The sequence below is a fragment of the Gopherus flavomarginatus genome, chromosome 7 (assembly GCF_025201925.1).
Source record: "Gopherus flavomarginatus isolate rGopFla2 chromosome 7, rGopFla2.mat.asm, whole genome shotgun sequence".
NCBI classification, from domain to species: Eukaryota; Metazoa; Chordata; order Testudines; family Testudinidae; genus Gopherus; species Gopherus flavomarginatus.
The window spans coordinates 105,545,346-105,560,621 of record NC_066623.1 but is presented as its reverse complement, the minus strand read 5'-3'; the positions used below and the strand labels follow the sequence as shown (position 1 = coordinate 105,560,621).

The window sequence follows — 15,276 nt, the reverse complement described above, 5'->3', positions numbered from 1 at the left end:
ACCAGCTAAAGATTTTCAGGAACTGATGTGGCAGGCATAACAATAACAAAATACACAGGTATTTGGTGGGAAATAGTTTGTGATCTTTGTACCTACCTGGTTCTGTATCCTTCCACAAATCCTTTTCCTCTCAAGACCTACCTAACAAAACATTAAAGTTTGAATGTTCTGAGCACATCATGCCGCGCCCCCATCCCATCTTTGAACAGCGAAGTAAGAATACATTCATTCTAGAAGTGCACAGAGAGCCTATTTTCACAATGTCAGGTTTATTTAAAAATGTTCTTCATTGCAAACATTGGTAACACACCCAGCAGAATTTATTGTAACCAAAGATTTAGTAGATGGCTAAAAAAAAGGGACAACATTCAGTTTAGTCCAACCCACGGTATAATAAAAAATAAAAAGCTAGTTTCCACAGCAAACTTCCTACAAAACCCAAATATTACTGATCTGCATTGGATTCCAGTCTGTGTTTAGTCTGCCCTTGGAATGAAGCATATTCCTCAAGAGCTTTGAGAATTGAGCTTATACATATACAGTGGAACAGTCTATAAATAAAAGGAGAGAACAGTGAACACTCTTTAGCACCAGTGCTTATGTGTTAGGGCTTGCGTGGTTCTGCCATGACAGGTATATTGTACTGATTCTACTGTAGAGATAAATTTCTTAAAAATTCTTTGTGGATCTGGCACTTAGAAGGCAAACCGTCCTTTGCAAGAATCTAGACATCTCTGAACAATATGTTGCAGTCTGATGCCTATCTTTGAAGTGTGTATAACAGAATAGGTTTTAAAATGTGTTTTCTTGCAAAGAGAAATATTTTGCTGTGCTTTCAGTTTGTGGCATTATTAGTTATAAAAGATTTGCCTCTTGAGATCAGTGCAGTTTTCTTAGTGCTATTCTAAAACTAAGAGTAAACTCTTTGTTTAAGGAGTAGAAGAGAAGACAAAATTAGTACACTTCCAGTATGTTTTGTAAATTCGTTTCTGGCAGCAATACATCTACATAAATACCATGTTCATAATTAGTGAGATGCGAAAAAAGGCTTTTGTCAGAAATAATTAAAAAGGGGTTAAATTAAAAAAAATAAGCAAAAAAGGAGTGCCAGATACTAACTGCCCAAGGAGAACCAAAGTTGTCCATTGATTAATTTCCCAGTATTAAAATCATCCCCTAAAGAAGCCCCCTATCTTTTTCAAGCCTTGTATCTTTTCTGATCACAGCTAGTCTCCTAGCTCCAGTAGAAGCATGCTGACCATAACTCCACATTTTTTTCCATATAAGAGTCCTCCCTCCAGCTGTGAGGTAGTGATTGGGTACCAGGTCACTGGGTATCAGATACCATCAGACGTAGCTATTACACATTTGTTTCCAGTTCATTGATTTCAATAGTGCAGTGGTCTTTACTGTTGGATTTCTTTGTGTGGTTTTCCGGTGGGTTTAGTTCTTGCTCCACTTGTATAGGTATGTGGTGCTGAAATGTTTTCACTGTTTCTGGTCCATGAGACTCACTCATGTTCTTCACACAACCGTTTCTCTGGTAAGCCATGATTTGATGAATGCTGATGGGTTTAGTTTCACAGATCAGTGGCACCTATGTGGGAAACAGCAAGATGCTGCATATTATCACTGCTAAACACAGGCAATGAATCCCATTCTAATGATGCAGATAGGCACCTAGTGCAATTAGCAAAAAATGCCTATGCAGGTTGGACACCTAATTCCCCGTGAAAGTCAATGGGAGTTAGGTGCCTAACCTGCATAGACACCTTTTCCCAACCCTCCCCTAGTTGCCTATCTGCATCTTTAGGCACCTAAATACTTTAGTAAATCTGGCCCTTGGTCCATCAGTAGAACTGTTATCACTGGAAGTTCAACCATTCTTCAAGGCAGTATATGTCCCTTTGCTTAGAAAAGGGATGAATGGCTAAGTGAGTGTCTATTTATATTCACCCTGGGCCCAATTTTTAAAGGTATTTAGGCACCTAAAGATGTAGATAGGTGCCTAGTGGGATTTTCAGAAGTTCCACCAGCATCTTTAGGTGTCTAAAGATCTTTAAAAACCTGGCTCACTATTCCTTCCTGCATGAACAAGAGATAGCTAAGAAACTTAAATGTAAACAAATGCAAGGAAGAAAAAAAGAAAAACTACTTATGAAACATATAATCAACCTGCAATCAATATTCATTGTCATAGGATTTGATCAAAGCAAATAATTTAGTAAGATCCTCAAAAGAGATGAGTAGGAAAAACACCCACAGTTAGTTAGACTACCAAGTTACAAGGGCTACAAACCCTAATGTGTCGGGGCCAGATGGAGTCATGTACAATACTGCATTATCAGGGGGCTCCTCCTTATCGACTACTGATGCTATGAGGGGTTTTGTCTTTCTCTGAAGTATAATGTAGAGGCTACTGCTGAGCCAGGACACCAGATTGAATAGACCATTGGTCTATCTATGCTTTGGTACCTCCTTGCCTCCCTGTTACCAACCTACTAGACCTCTGAGTTAACGTACGTTTTTGCCGTCTGGGCTGTTTCAAAGCAAAAGAGGATTTTATTGATTGATTTCACAAGTAATGTGTTGAAATACCCTTCAAATAGAAACCAAGATGGTCTGATGGGGAAAAAAATATGCAAATATTGGCAGAGGGAAGAGGTGGACTTGCAGCTGAGACTATCTGCCCTTTGGGTATATATGACTAACTACACTAAATGTGCAGCCAAAACATAAAGACGACTAATGGTATGTTTTAAGATGGTTATTGAGTGCCAAGTAGAAAATAAATCTCCTTGCGAACAAGTTTACAATCCTTCAGGGGGATATTTAAATGAAATACTATGCTCCAGGACAGAGTTTTAAGAATCTTCCTCCAAAGGAAAATAATAGTACTAAATACAATAATAAAATGCTGGGAGTCCTGTATTATTCAGAAGGCGAGACTAGAGGATCATAATGTTCGTTTCTGGCCTTATAATGGATTAAATATTTTTCTGTTAGTCTGTATGCTTAAAAAAGGCTCCTAGTTTAGCCAAGGTTTTAAGGGTTCCATCCTCTGATCAGTGGGAGTTGAGGGTACTTAGCACCTCTCAATATAAGATCCTAGCTAACAAAACATGAAAGTTTGAATGTTCTGAGCACATTGTATCAAGCAGTGACAATGGGATTCTTCAGAAAGATTGGGCAGTATAATGGGAGAAATGATCAATAATCATTTACTGTTCTTATTACTATTATTTAGTTAAGCTCTGAATGAGCTGGGCGCTATGCAAGACCTAGAAAAACAGTCCTGCCCCATGAAGAACTAGAGAGAACCACTCAGTTACAAGCTGTCCTGGCTGAGCAGAGGAAGTTTATTAGGGGCTCTCCAATTAACAAAAGTGATTGGGAACTAACACTTAGGTGGACTGGTAGCAATAGGGCTGGTGGAAGAAATCTTTTTTAGAAAGGGATTTGGATGAAAAGGGGTCACCTTTCCCACCCGGAGTGGAAGTTCCAGGTGTAAGGAGAGGCAAGGAAGAAAACACCAAGAGAAGAGTGCGAGAAGGAAACAAAGGGAGTAGAACACAGGGAATGTGAGAAGTAGTAAGAGGAAAGAAAAGCAGAGATGTAAGCAGGGGCTTGTATGTGATGTAGGAAGGGTGAAGATGCCAGTGGAGGGATTTTAGAGGGGAGTAACATGTTCGCAGTGGTGGAGGGAGGAAGATTGTTTTAGCAGCAGGTGTTGTGAGCTGTTCTACAATATTCACTGTGATCATGAACATACTCTTCATTTGCCCTTTTCTGCACACACACAAAGATGGTTGCCATCTTGCTTCTGGTCATAATTTCACAATCTGATTTTTTTGTGCCAGAAGTGGCTTTTTGCATGATCTGATTGCTTTAACAAAAATTGTCCCAAAACTTCATAAGAAAGCAAAATGTTGGGAGTTGTGAACTCACCCAAAATGGAAAGAGAAATTTCATGGAAAAAAACTTCTGACTTTTGTAGAGCCCTATTTACACCCCGACCCCATTTAATTCTTCTATACGTATTCCTGAGGGTCCTACATGTGGCACATGGCATTTTGTGCAATATGCTATAGAGTCCACAAAATAGTGTTCTGGGTTCTCTAATGGTGCAGTATTCAAACAAATACCTTGCACTGTAGGGTCATACTCATGGGAATAGCAGCAAAGAATCCTGTGGCACCTTATAGACTAACAGACGTTTTGGAGCATGAGCCCTCGTGGGTGAATACCCACTTCTTCAGATGCATGTGGGAATGCACTCTTGGGAATGACTTTAAAAGCCATGACTCCGACACTACCTGCTTAGTTAGGTGATGGTGCACAGTGATGAAGTCCAGCTGCTCTACTATATTTGGAGATACTTCCTTTCCCCACCTCCAGAGTTTAAAATATCATCTCTCATTAAAGGGCAACAATCAATTGTTTAAACTCCATAATGTATCTTCTGTACTTTCCTAAAAAAAGGTAAATCCTTTACACACATGCTACAGATATTACCTACTTTTCAATTTTGATCCATAGCCTAATTTTGTTCTTTCCATTAATATAAATTTAATCCAGAATAAATGAATGTGAGAAGTTGATGTTGAAAATATTTGTATACTGACAAGGAGTTCATTGCTCCAGATTGACTCATTTTGTCTTGTTCTTACCTCATCACCATCCTTGGTGAACTCCTTTCTGCAGACATGGGCCATGATTCCAGCAGCTAGGGCATCTCCCAAGACATTGATCATTGTTCTAAATCTGTCTCTGACAAACAAAACAGTGGTGTTAGGTGACAGGTGCTCCATCTTGGAAATAGTCATACCTGCAACAGGTACATACTGATTAAACACTTTAAATATTTGAAAAAAAACAACTCAAGTATAAGCATTGCTGTTTTCTCCACAATCTGTGAGCTATTTGCCTCTACTAATAGTATTGTATTTGAGTATTTAGATATGAAAAACTCAGAATATTGTCTGATTTGGGGACTGATCCTGCAAAATGCCAAGTTCCTCAACTCAAGTGAGTTGAGGGCAATCAATATCTTGCATGTCCCTGATAAATGAAGAATCACAGCAACCAGATTGCTGGATAAGGAGATCAGTGTGTGTAGTAGAGTCTGCAATTTGCCACTTAATGTCTTCCAGAACAACATACCCAAATAACAATGCTTTCCTAGCAATATCAAACTAATGGGAAACAGTCAACTCATATCACACCCCTGTCTGAAAACACCTTACCTGCTATTGTTACAAGTAACACTTAAGACTAGGACAGAAAGAAATGAGAGAGAATATTTTCAGTTTATTGACTCTGTGCATTTGACAGCATCTTGTGTATAACAGATTTCACGATTCTCATATCCTGGGATCAATTTCAGTGTTCTCCCTGTTTAGTCAGTTAATCAGTCTGTTTCTCCGTTTGTACATGTCTTTCACACAGCAATGCTAAGAAATTGTTTTTTTAAGTGGATTGTAAAACCACAAATATTGATGGGATGGACTCACTGACAATAATACATTATTTCCAAGCAGGGCCATCCAAGGAGGTGGGGGAAGCAAGTGGGACAATTTGCCCCGGGCCCCCCAGGGGCGCCGCGAGCCCTGGCCTGGCGGCGGTCCGGGTCTTTGGTGGCATTTCGACAGCGGGGGGCCCTTCAGTGCCGCTGAAGACGTAGAGCGACTGAAAGACCCCCACCGCTGAAATACCGCTGAAGTCCCAGACTGCCGCCGCATGAGTACAAGCGCCATAGCTCCCCGACTTTGCCCCAGGTCCCCTGAATCCTCTGGGAAGCCCTGTTTCCAAGTGGCAATATTTCAAGTTAGAGAGACAAGGTAGGTGTGATAATACTTCTCCCACCTTGTCTCATTCATATCCTGGGACCAATATGGCTACAACTACACTGCATGTATTTCAAACTAACCATATCCTTTTGTGTGTGAAATACTAATATGATAAAGTTTTCAGTGTAACTTAATTTTATGAATTTGTATAATAAAACTGAGATTCAAAATCATTCAGATGTTTGGCTTATAAAAGTGAATGATGGTCCCCTATCATACTACTCAGATTTCAAAGCATATAGAACACAGTGGATTTAAACTCTATAGGCCAGACTTTTCATACACTTTATGCATGCTTAATTTGCATGCCTAATTTGCAAGTGTATTTGCATGCCTAATTATATGCACCTGCATGCAGTTATCCAAATTATATATACACAATTACAGTAACTACACATGAAAATTGCATGTGCACTGTGCTTGAAAATCTGGACCAAGAAATATCTATCCCTCTTAGCCTTAACTTACTGCTTTTGACTCTGCTGTGATGAAGAGCTTCACAAGTAAAAGTAAAATGCAAAAATATAGTTACAGCAGGTGTTTGCAGGAGGTGCTGTTACAGTCTTACAGGTTTTTTCTTAGCTTGTGAACAAGTTTTGATTCTTGGAGAGACGTAGGATCGTTAGCTTTGGCTTCTGCCTAGAGGCAGCTTTGAGTAGGAAGAAGCTATTTTGGGGTCTGATAAGAGGGTACAGTTATATGTAATCAGATACAAAACTTGTACTCAACATTTTAACAAAGTAGGTAAGAAGTGTGTGTGGGTTTTTTCTTGGGCACTGGATAAAATTATTAAATTCATGTACCCACCAAGGTTACCTAAATGAGGGAGGAGGGATAGCTCAGTGGTTTGAGCATTGGCCTGCTAAACCAAGGGTTGTGACTTCAATCCTTGAGGAGGCCACTTAGGGATCTGGGGCAAAAATCAGTACTTGGTCCTGCTAGTGAAGGCAGGGGGCTGGACTCAATGACCTTTCAAGGTCCCTTCCAGTTCTAGGAGATAGGTATATCTCCATTATAAAAAATAATAATGCATTGTAATGGAGATTTCAGTCCTGTCAGATCACTTAAGCAACCTTTGTTTTTCTACCCCCAAATGTAATGATGAAAATCTTTGTAAAGCTAACCACAATATAAACAGATCAGTTCACTTTGCACTTATATGTTTATGAAACCGCCAAGCACTAGTCCAAGAAATGTAAATATGCCCTTCTCACTCAAGGTGACCTGCAAAGGAAAAAAAATTGGGCATGCACCCGTCTGTGATGTTTTGTAGAGTGTAGAAAGAGTCTGAAGTGGTTTTTTGTTGTTGGTTGTTTTAAATTGCTGCTGGTTTTACACTAGAAATTCAAGTTTTGACTAAGCTGAATGGCTCTGATGACTGGATAAATAGTGAAATGGTGACTTTACAAGTATTGAGGCAGAGCTGAGTAATTGAGAGGGGAAAAGCTTTTTAGTCAGAGTGTTTAAACACCTTGTTTTTGTTGAGCTTTATTAACTATTAAAGAATGGATTTGTTATAGATTCCACACCCTTGCCCTAAAGGTTAGAGGTCATAGTAAACATCCCTGAAACCTCCCAGAAATTCTCCAGAAAAACCAAGAAGGGCCAGACTTGACATTCCTGATATTTTTGAAAGTAAAAAATAAATGTAAAAAAAATACTAAACCATCAGGCTGTCTAAGTGTCATACAGAAACAAAAAAGGGCACAAGCCCAACTTTTTTTCCTAATACTTCATAAAGTACTTTCAGTGTTGTAAGTTTAAATAAAATACAGTGAATTTGTAATTACACTTTTGCAGCATCTTGTGCAATGGATCTTTAACATTTCTTCACGATTCCTCTTAATACAATAAATTGTAGGACTTATTTAGAATAAAAGAAAAGCAGCTATTGTAAATAGAGAGAGGGTATTATATCTACTAGTATTATATCTATATAATCAGAACTGCTCAACTATGGCCTCATCTACACCGCAAAATGTTATCATGTCTGAACATGAGTGCCAACAGTTGAGCTAACTGACAAAATACTGAACTGTTTAGATGATCTCTGTAAACCTGGGCTGTGCATTATTAGAGCTGAGAACTGAACTGCTCATAATCTAGATACCAAAAACTTGAATAGTTTTGAATAATGAAGGATATGAAAGTTGAAATCTGCTCATGGACAGTTCACAAAGAAAGAGCTGAAATTCAAAATAAATTGTTTGTTATTAATTCTGCTAGCTCTGGCCATAGACTCTCTACTGCTAATGAAGAGTCTCTGTTAGTTTGGTGCTTTCTCGAGTTCTATCCCTGCTGTCTCTGTGAAGTTTCCAGTAATTATGATGTGCAGAAGTGACAGCTGTGACGCCCTAAGCGCCTATGGATTGACATGCAGAGTACAGAAAAACAACTTGATTTGCAGATGGAAGGAAGGGTCAGACACTAAGTTACTTACAATGCCCAGTCAACTGCAATAATTAAAGTGATGTCATCTGTAGGCAGCCCAACTGATGTCAGAACAATGACCATAGTCACAAGGCCAGCTTGTGGAATCCCTGCAGCACCTATGCTGGCCGCTGTTGCTGTGATACTTTAAACAAGAAGAGGAACAATAAGATTTAACAGCCATATCACGTGGCTGGAAATAACACAAAGTAACAACGTATCTCTACATGACTGTTTCTGGACCAGAATCACTCGTGTACAAACCACTACAACAGGAGTTCATGAACTGTGTTTAGAAATCAGCCAGATGGCTAGAATGGGGCACGTTAGCCTGCTACATTTTAATCTTTTATCCCTACAGCCGAGTAGGTGAGCTCCATTGGTCAGATTCTGTGCTGCACCTCTGAGTCATAGCATAGAACTTCTGACCTAAGGGAAGGGAGGGCAGCTAAGGTGGCTTTAAGCTACTTTTGCACTCTCCTGATTCTAGGCTGCTTGGCAGCCTTCAATGTAATTTAAAGAGTTGGGGGGGAGCCTGTCTCAGTGATGTCAGCCTGTCCTCAGAATCTCTTCAATGCTGCATACTACAGACTTGCAGTTGATATACACCCACCCTCAGTGTAAACCCTGTGGCAAGGAATGAACCTAATAGATGTTGTCTGTAGGTCCTGCATCAAGGGAACCCTCCCTGGCGAATCCTTTTATGCTGTTCTAGCCCTTCTAGACAGCATATATGGGCTGGAGTAGGGGTGAGGCTCTCATCCTAGATCCTGGCTTCATGTGTTTGGGTCTAAGTATGAAGCAAGCATGAATGATTTCATCCTCCTCTTATGTTTCTGGAAAATAGAAACCAGTCACTACTCCTGTTTGAGTCTCATATTTTTTAGCCAGGCAGGAAGAGGGCAGGGGGACCTGGCAGACTTAAATTCCATCCTCTGGAAAAGAGAGGATAGTTTTGTGATTAAGGAAGTAGGCTGGACCTCAAGACATCTGGATCCAGTTTGTCTCTGCCACAGACTTCCTATGTGACCTTGGGCAAGTCACTTAGTTTCTATATGTTTCAGTTCCTCTAATATTTTCTGTCTCCGATCCTTTGCCTGCCTCATCTACTTACTCTGTAAGATCCTCAGAACAAGGACTGCCGCTCACTACATCTTTATACAGTATTTAGCAGAAGTGCCCGTCTCCAATCTTGGCTGGGGGCTCTAGGCTCTATCACAATACAAAGAGTGAGTGAATGAACTGAAAACTTAATTTTTATTTGACACTGACTATTGAACCAAATGCCTGACTTCAAATAAGAAACGGGCCTGAGTCAGAGTGTTTGGATCATGATCTAGGTGAGACAAAGCTTAGGTGTTTTCAGATTGAGGGCACCATTTTGAGTTCCTCTTCCCCATGTTCAGTGGGTGGGAGTCTCAGATCAGGATTCTAGTTTGAGACCATCTCTGATACAAATATTAGTTTCCATGCAGGCTTAAGCTCCCTACTACATATTTGATCAGTGTTATATTTAATTAGTGCTGTTTTGGAAAACGGATTCTCTTTTCCAGGAGCATAAATGATTGGGTATGTTCTTGGAAAGAGACAGATGGGAGGAAGAGAGCTAGGCCAGCTACTAGAAAAAGAGAAAACATAAATATTAATACAGTAAGTGGGTGACTTACTAAAGGAAATAGTAAGTAGTAACCATCTGCGTTTATACAGTACCTGTCATCCCATGATTTCAAAATTCTTTACAAACATTAGTTAATTAAGCCTCAAACTATTATTATCCTTATTTTTCCATTGAGGAAACTGAGGTACAGAGATGTTAATTGACTTACTCAAACCCACACAATGAATCAGTGGCACTAGGAGTCTTAGCTTTCCCACAATACATAAATTCCTTATGTGGGCAGAGGGAGAGTGAAAATTAAGATTTATAAGCCATTTGAAAAAAATTAGAGCTTGTATGGCATTTGGATACCATGGTGGTGTGCCTAGCCTAAATACAAAGGAATGTGATCTCATTGTGCAAAATGGAAATGAAATTCAATGGTGAATGTTACAGGTTCCCTGGACAGCTGATCAGGACACCAAACTATTTCAGAACCTCTGTGACTGGGTTGCCAGCCAGGATTTAGGCCTGCTCCTGCTCCCATTAAAGTCAGTGGTAAAACTACCAAAGGAGCTTACCTTTGAAGTTTACAATGTTGAAAGTTATTTGTGGAGGGAAGGAGCCGGTGTGTTCTTAACATATCCCTCATGCTATGCACTGGAAGTGCATCCCCAACAGCACAGGGATTTGGAGCGGTTCATTTTTTATAGGATTCAAGGGGGGGAAATTGAACACTGTTAGCAACAAAGTTGTAATCCTAAGTGAATGAACTACAACTGGCCTAAAAGTGAAGGATTAAAAAAAAGCCAGTTTAACAAATTGAAATGCGATATATTTCTGTGTTCACGTCTGTTTTAATAGTGCTAATAAGATTTCCCTCCGAACAGGCCCTGATCTTACAGAAAGCTTTGAACTGAACGTTGCAGATTCAGTAATGTGCTTGATACACAAATGAGAGAACATCACAGATTTAATGAGTCAAATGGAAAGGTTGCTGGTTTTTTGGGTTTATACCTTATAGTAATAATCTGTCCAAAATCCAGCTCATAATTGTTTACTTGAGCAATAAAGATTGCTGCCACCGCTTCATATAGGGCAGTTCCGTCCATATTGATCGTGGCCCCAACAGGCAGCACAAATCTGGCAATCCTTCTGTCAACATGGTTATTCTCCAACAAACACTTGAAAGTTATAGGCAATGTGGCTGAGCTGCAAAACATCCAAAACAAAAACAAAAACCAAACATGTTGGAAGCTGTTTTATCCTCAGGGAATAACATTAAAAACAGCAAACTCATCTGTCTTTCCCTGCATATAGATCATATTCAATGCTGTATGCATTCAAGCACTATTTCCTATCTTCGCGTCTCTCTGCTTATGTATCGGGCCCAATCTGGCTTCACTGATAATGGGAGTTCTGTCATTGGCTTCTGTCATAAACATACAGCTAAGGGTAGCTTAAAATCCCTCCTTTACCTGTAAAGGGTTAAGAAGTTCAAATAACCTGGTTGGCACCTGACCAATGAGAGGAGAAGATACTTTCAAATCTGTGGGGGAAGGTTTCTGTTTTGTCTCTTTGTGTGTCCTCTCCGGGTCAGCGAGGAACCAGGGAAGGGAAAATACATCTCCTAAAGACATATCTGAACTAAGCATCTAAGATTACAAATTGTAAGTAATAGGAAGGAAATGCATTAGATTATCTTTTGTTTTAGCTTGTGAATTTTCCCTAGGCTAAGAGGGAGGTTTATTCCTGTTTCTTTGTAACTTTAAAGTTTTGCCTAGAGGGGAATCCTCTGTGTTTTGAATCTGATTACCCTTTAAAATTACCTTCCATCCTGATTTTACAGAGCTGCTTCTTTTACTTTTTCTTCATAATAATGTTCTGCTTTTAAGAACCGGATTGGTTTTTAGTGTCCTAAAACACCAAGGGCTGGTCTGTGCCCGCTTCATTAACCTATTTGGTTGGTATATTATTCTCAAGCCTCCCCAGGAAAGGAGGTGAAGGGGCTTGGGGGAGATTTTTGGGGAACAGGAACTCCAAGGGGTTCTTTTCCTTGACTCTTTGTCTAACTCACTTGGTGATGGCAGGGATACGGTTCCAAGAACAAGGAAGAATTTGTGCCTTGGGGAAGTTTTAACCTAAGCTGGTAGAGAGACGCTTAGGGGGTCTCTCATGTGGGTCCCCCCATCTGTACTCTAGAGTTCAGAGTGGGGAGGGAACCCTGACAGCTTCTGTGAGAGCAAGAGCAAGTCAGTTGTGTTTAATAAGCACAACAAGCATGTGTATGCAAATTCTGCTTTACACCTTTACGCAAGAGACAATCGTTCAGTTCCCACTCTACAACTTATTAAATCAATATTGGATGTTTTTCTAAAAGATATGCTCTAGTTCAAACAGCAGTTAATTCAGAAAGTTCTATGGCCTGTGTTGTGAAGGACGTCAGACTAGATTATCACAATGGTTCCTTCTGGTCTTATAATCTATAAAGTAGAAAGCAAGGGCTGGAGGTGCCACAGAAGCCATATTGTATGTTTAGTCACCAAAGGGTCAAGGAGGGAAAGTGTCTCATGCAGTTCAGTTGTGATACCTCTGGAAACAAAACATCGCTGTTGATACTTTCAGAAGGAAATTCTATCCCATCCTCGTTAGACAGAAAGCTGATGGCCCTGATGATAAGCTTTGAAGCAGGGTAAGATATAAACCAAGAGTGGGCAAACTTTTTGGCCCAAGGGGTCATCTGGGAATAGAAATTGTATGTTGGGACGTTAATGCTCACAAAATTGGGGTTGAGGTGTGGAAGGGGGTGAGGGCTCTGGTGGGGGGTGTGGGCTGTGGGGCAGGGCTGGAAATGAGGAGTTCAGGGTGTGGGAGGGGGCTCTGGGCTGGAACAGGGGAGTGGGGTGTGTTGGGGGGTGAGGGCTGCAGCGGGGGGTGTGGGCTCTGGGGTGGAGCTGGGGATGAGGAGTTTGGGGTGTAGGAGGTGCTCTGGGCTGGGACCAAGGGGTTCAGAGGGCATGAGGAGGATCACGTCTGGGACGGGGATTGGGGTGAGGCTCAGGGGTGCAGGCTCCAGGTGGTGCTTACCTCAAACGGCTCCCAGAAGCAGCGGCATGTCCCTTCTCTGGCTCCTACGTGGAGGTATGGCCAGGCAGCTTTGCACACTGCCCCATCCGCAGGCACCACCACTGCAGCTCCCATTGGAGTGCCAGAGGGGGCCATTAGAGCGCATAGGAGCCAGAGAGGAGCCCCTGACTCTGCTCCAGGGCTGGAGTGCTGGAGTGGGGCCATGCCGCAACTTCTGGAAGCTGCGTGGAGCGGCTCTGACCCTGCTCCCCGGCAAGCCCCAGACTCCACTCCCCAGCGAGAGCTCAAGGGCCAGCTTAAAATGGCCCGCGGGCTGTAGTTTGCCCACATCTGATGTAAACCAAAGAAAAGCAAGGATCTCCTCAAGGCTCCAAGAGGGCTAGAGGACATGTCTCAGGCCTATCCCATCTCCCTTCAAGCATACAGTAAATAGTGCAGTTTTATTAAAATGCAAGTCTGATCCTGTGCCAGCACTGGATTTCTCCCCCCACCCCTCCTGCTTATCAAATTTAAGGGCCTCAGCTCCTACTAACAATGGGAGTTTTGAACACAGACTGAGGACAATGTATGCCCTTAAGATTGTGCCAGTGCCTGCTGTGTACTGACACCAAACCAAAAATAAAATACTTGTTTAGGTGGCAATTCATAATGGCTACACAGTAAACAGGATTATTTAAAAAGCAGGTTGCTCCTTGAGCTGAACTCTCCAAAACTCTCTCCTTTCAGCCCTCCAAGTGGATTTAGTGTTGGTGAAAGATGTCAGATAAATAGCCCTGGGGAATGAAACCCTTTTTATATCCACAGATCAGATACAATAAAGTGCAAGGTTCCTAAACCATGATGAACTGATGGGATCACTTCTGTGGACCAGTGAAAGTACAGTTAAGTGTCTGTGCCTGCTCATTCCTTACCCTCTCTGCATTTGCGGCAAACAAAGAAGCCAACTAGGACAGAGATATCTGTGCACTAGGAAGATTTAGGGCTGGCCTATGCTGGAAATGTACATCAGCATAGCTACATCTCTCAGGGGTGTGGATTTTCAACACTAGGTTGTTGGATGCATTCTTCTGTGAGTATAGCTACTTCCTCTCGGCGAGATGGATTACCGACACCAATGGGAGAACCCCTCCTGTCCGCCTAGGCAGTGTTTACATCAAGGGTTGGCAACCTCCGGCACACGGCCCGCCAGGGTAAGCCCCCTTGTGGGCCAGGCCAGTTTGTTTACCTGCCGTGTCAGCAGGTTCAGCCAATCTCGGCTCCCACTGGCTGCGGTTCGCTGTCCCAGGCCAATGGGGGGTGTCCCTCGGCCTGCACCGCTTCCCGCAGCTCCCATTGGGCTGGGACAGCGAACCACAGCCAGTGGGAACTGCGGTCGGCTGAACCTGCCGACGCGGCAGGTAAACAAACTGTCCCGGCCCACCAGGGTGCTTACCCTGGTGAGCCGCGTGCCAGAGGTTGCCGACCCCTGGTCTACATTGAGGTGCCTCCACAGTGCAGCTGCAGTGCTGCAGTAGCAGTTTAAGTGTTGACATACCTGGAGACAGAGACCACTGATTCATTTCACACACACCACTAAGCAACCATATCACTGTAGCACATTTTGATCCCTAGTGACCTGGAGAACAGCTTAGAAATCACAAACCTGAGAATGGCTAAGTTTGTGGCAAATTGAAATTACTGCTCCTGATTGACCAAGAATTGCACACATCATATTTTTGTTCTCTCTTCTCTTCTTGTCCTTTACCACATCCTGCTTGTTCATCTCATCCATCAGTTATGTCTTGTCTCTTTGATTGTAAACTCAACCAAAAAGACAGGGCTGAGGCTATCATTTGCAATAAATTTGTACAGAGCCTAGCACAATGGGGCCTGGTTGGCCTCCAGGTGCTACTGGAATATAAATGTAAAACAGAAACTAACATCTTAGAATGGACAGTTTTAGGCAATTCAACCATAGGCATAGCTGCCAATAATAATGAATAATGTACTTAAAATCTTTTATTATCACTCTTGAGCTACTTAGAGTTCTGCAGTGATAGCCACCCATTTTATAAAAACATCATCTCTTGCAACTCAAGGGCTTCTTTTACAATGAATCCTTGTTTTTCTTTGTATGGAGAGGAGGGGAAAATATTTATTCTTTTTTCAAAGTTTTTACATTATTATAAGTTTAATGCATCCAGAGGGCACACCATGTTAATAACAATCCTTCACCACTCTTTCTCACCTTAAGACTACTTACCAAATCCCACATTAAGAATAATTAAAAAGTCCCACTAAAGATGAGGTAAGTGCCACATGTTGTCTTGCAGT

General features: G+C 41.7%; 1 protein-coding gene across 1 annotated transcript in view; it reads right to left on the bottom strand.

Annotated features, from left to right (window-relative positions):
- Positions 1-1,181: 1,181 nt before the first annotated feature.
- Positions 1,182-15,276, bottom strand: part of SLC1A7 (solute carrier family 1 member 7) — a 96,800-nt gene continuing 82,705 nt past the window's right edge. Inside the window, exons 8-11 of the mRNA XM_050962442.1 lie at positions 10,894-11,088; positions 8,290-8,424; positions 4,671-4,770; positions 1,182-1,597 (exon numbers count right to left, since the gene is read on the bottom strand). Of these exons, the coding sequence (XP_050818399.1) occupies positions 1,361-1,597; positions 4,671-4,770; positions 8,290-8,424; positions 10,894-11,088 (667 nt within the window). The 3' untranslated portion in view covers positions 1,182-1,360. The remainder of the gene's footprint in view (positions 1,598-4,670; positions 4,771-8,289; positions 8,425-10,893; positions 11,089-15,276) is intronic.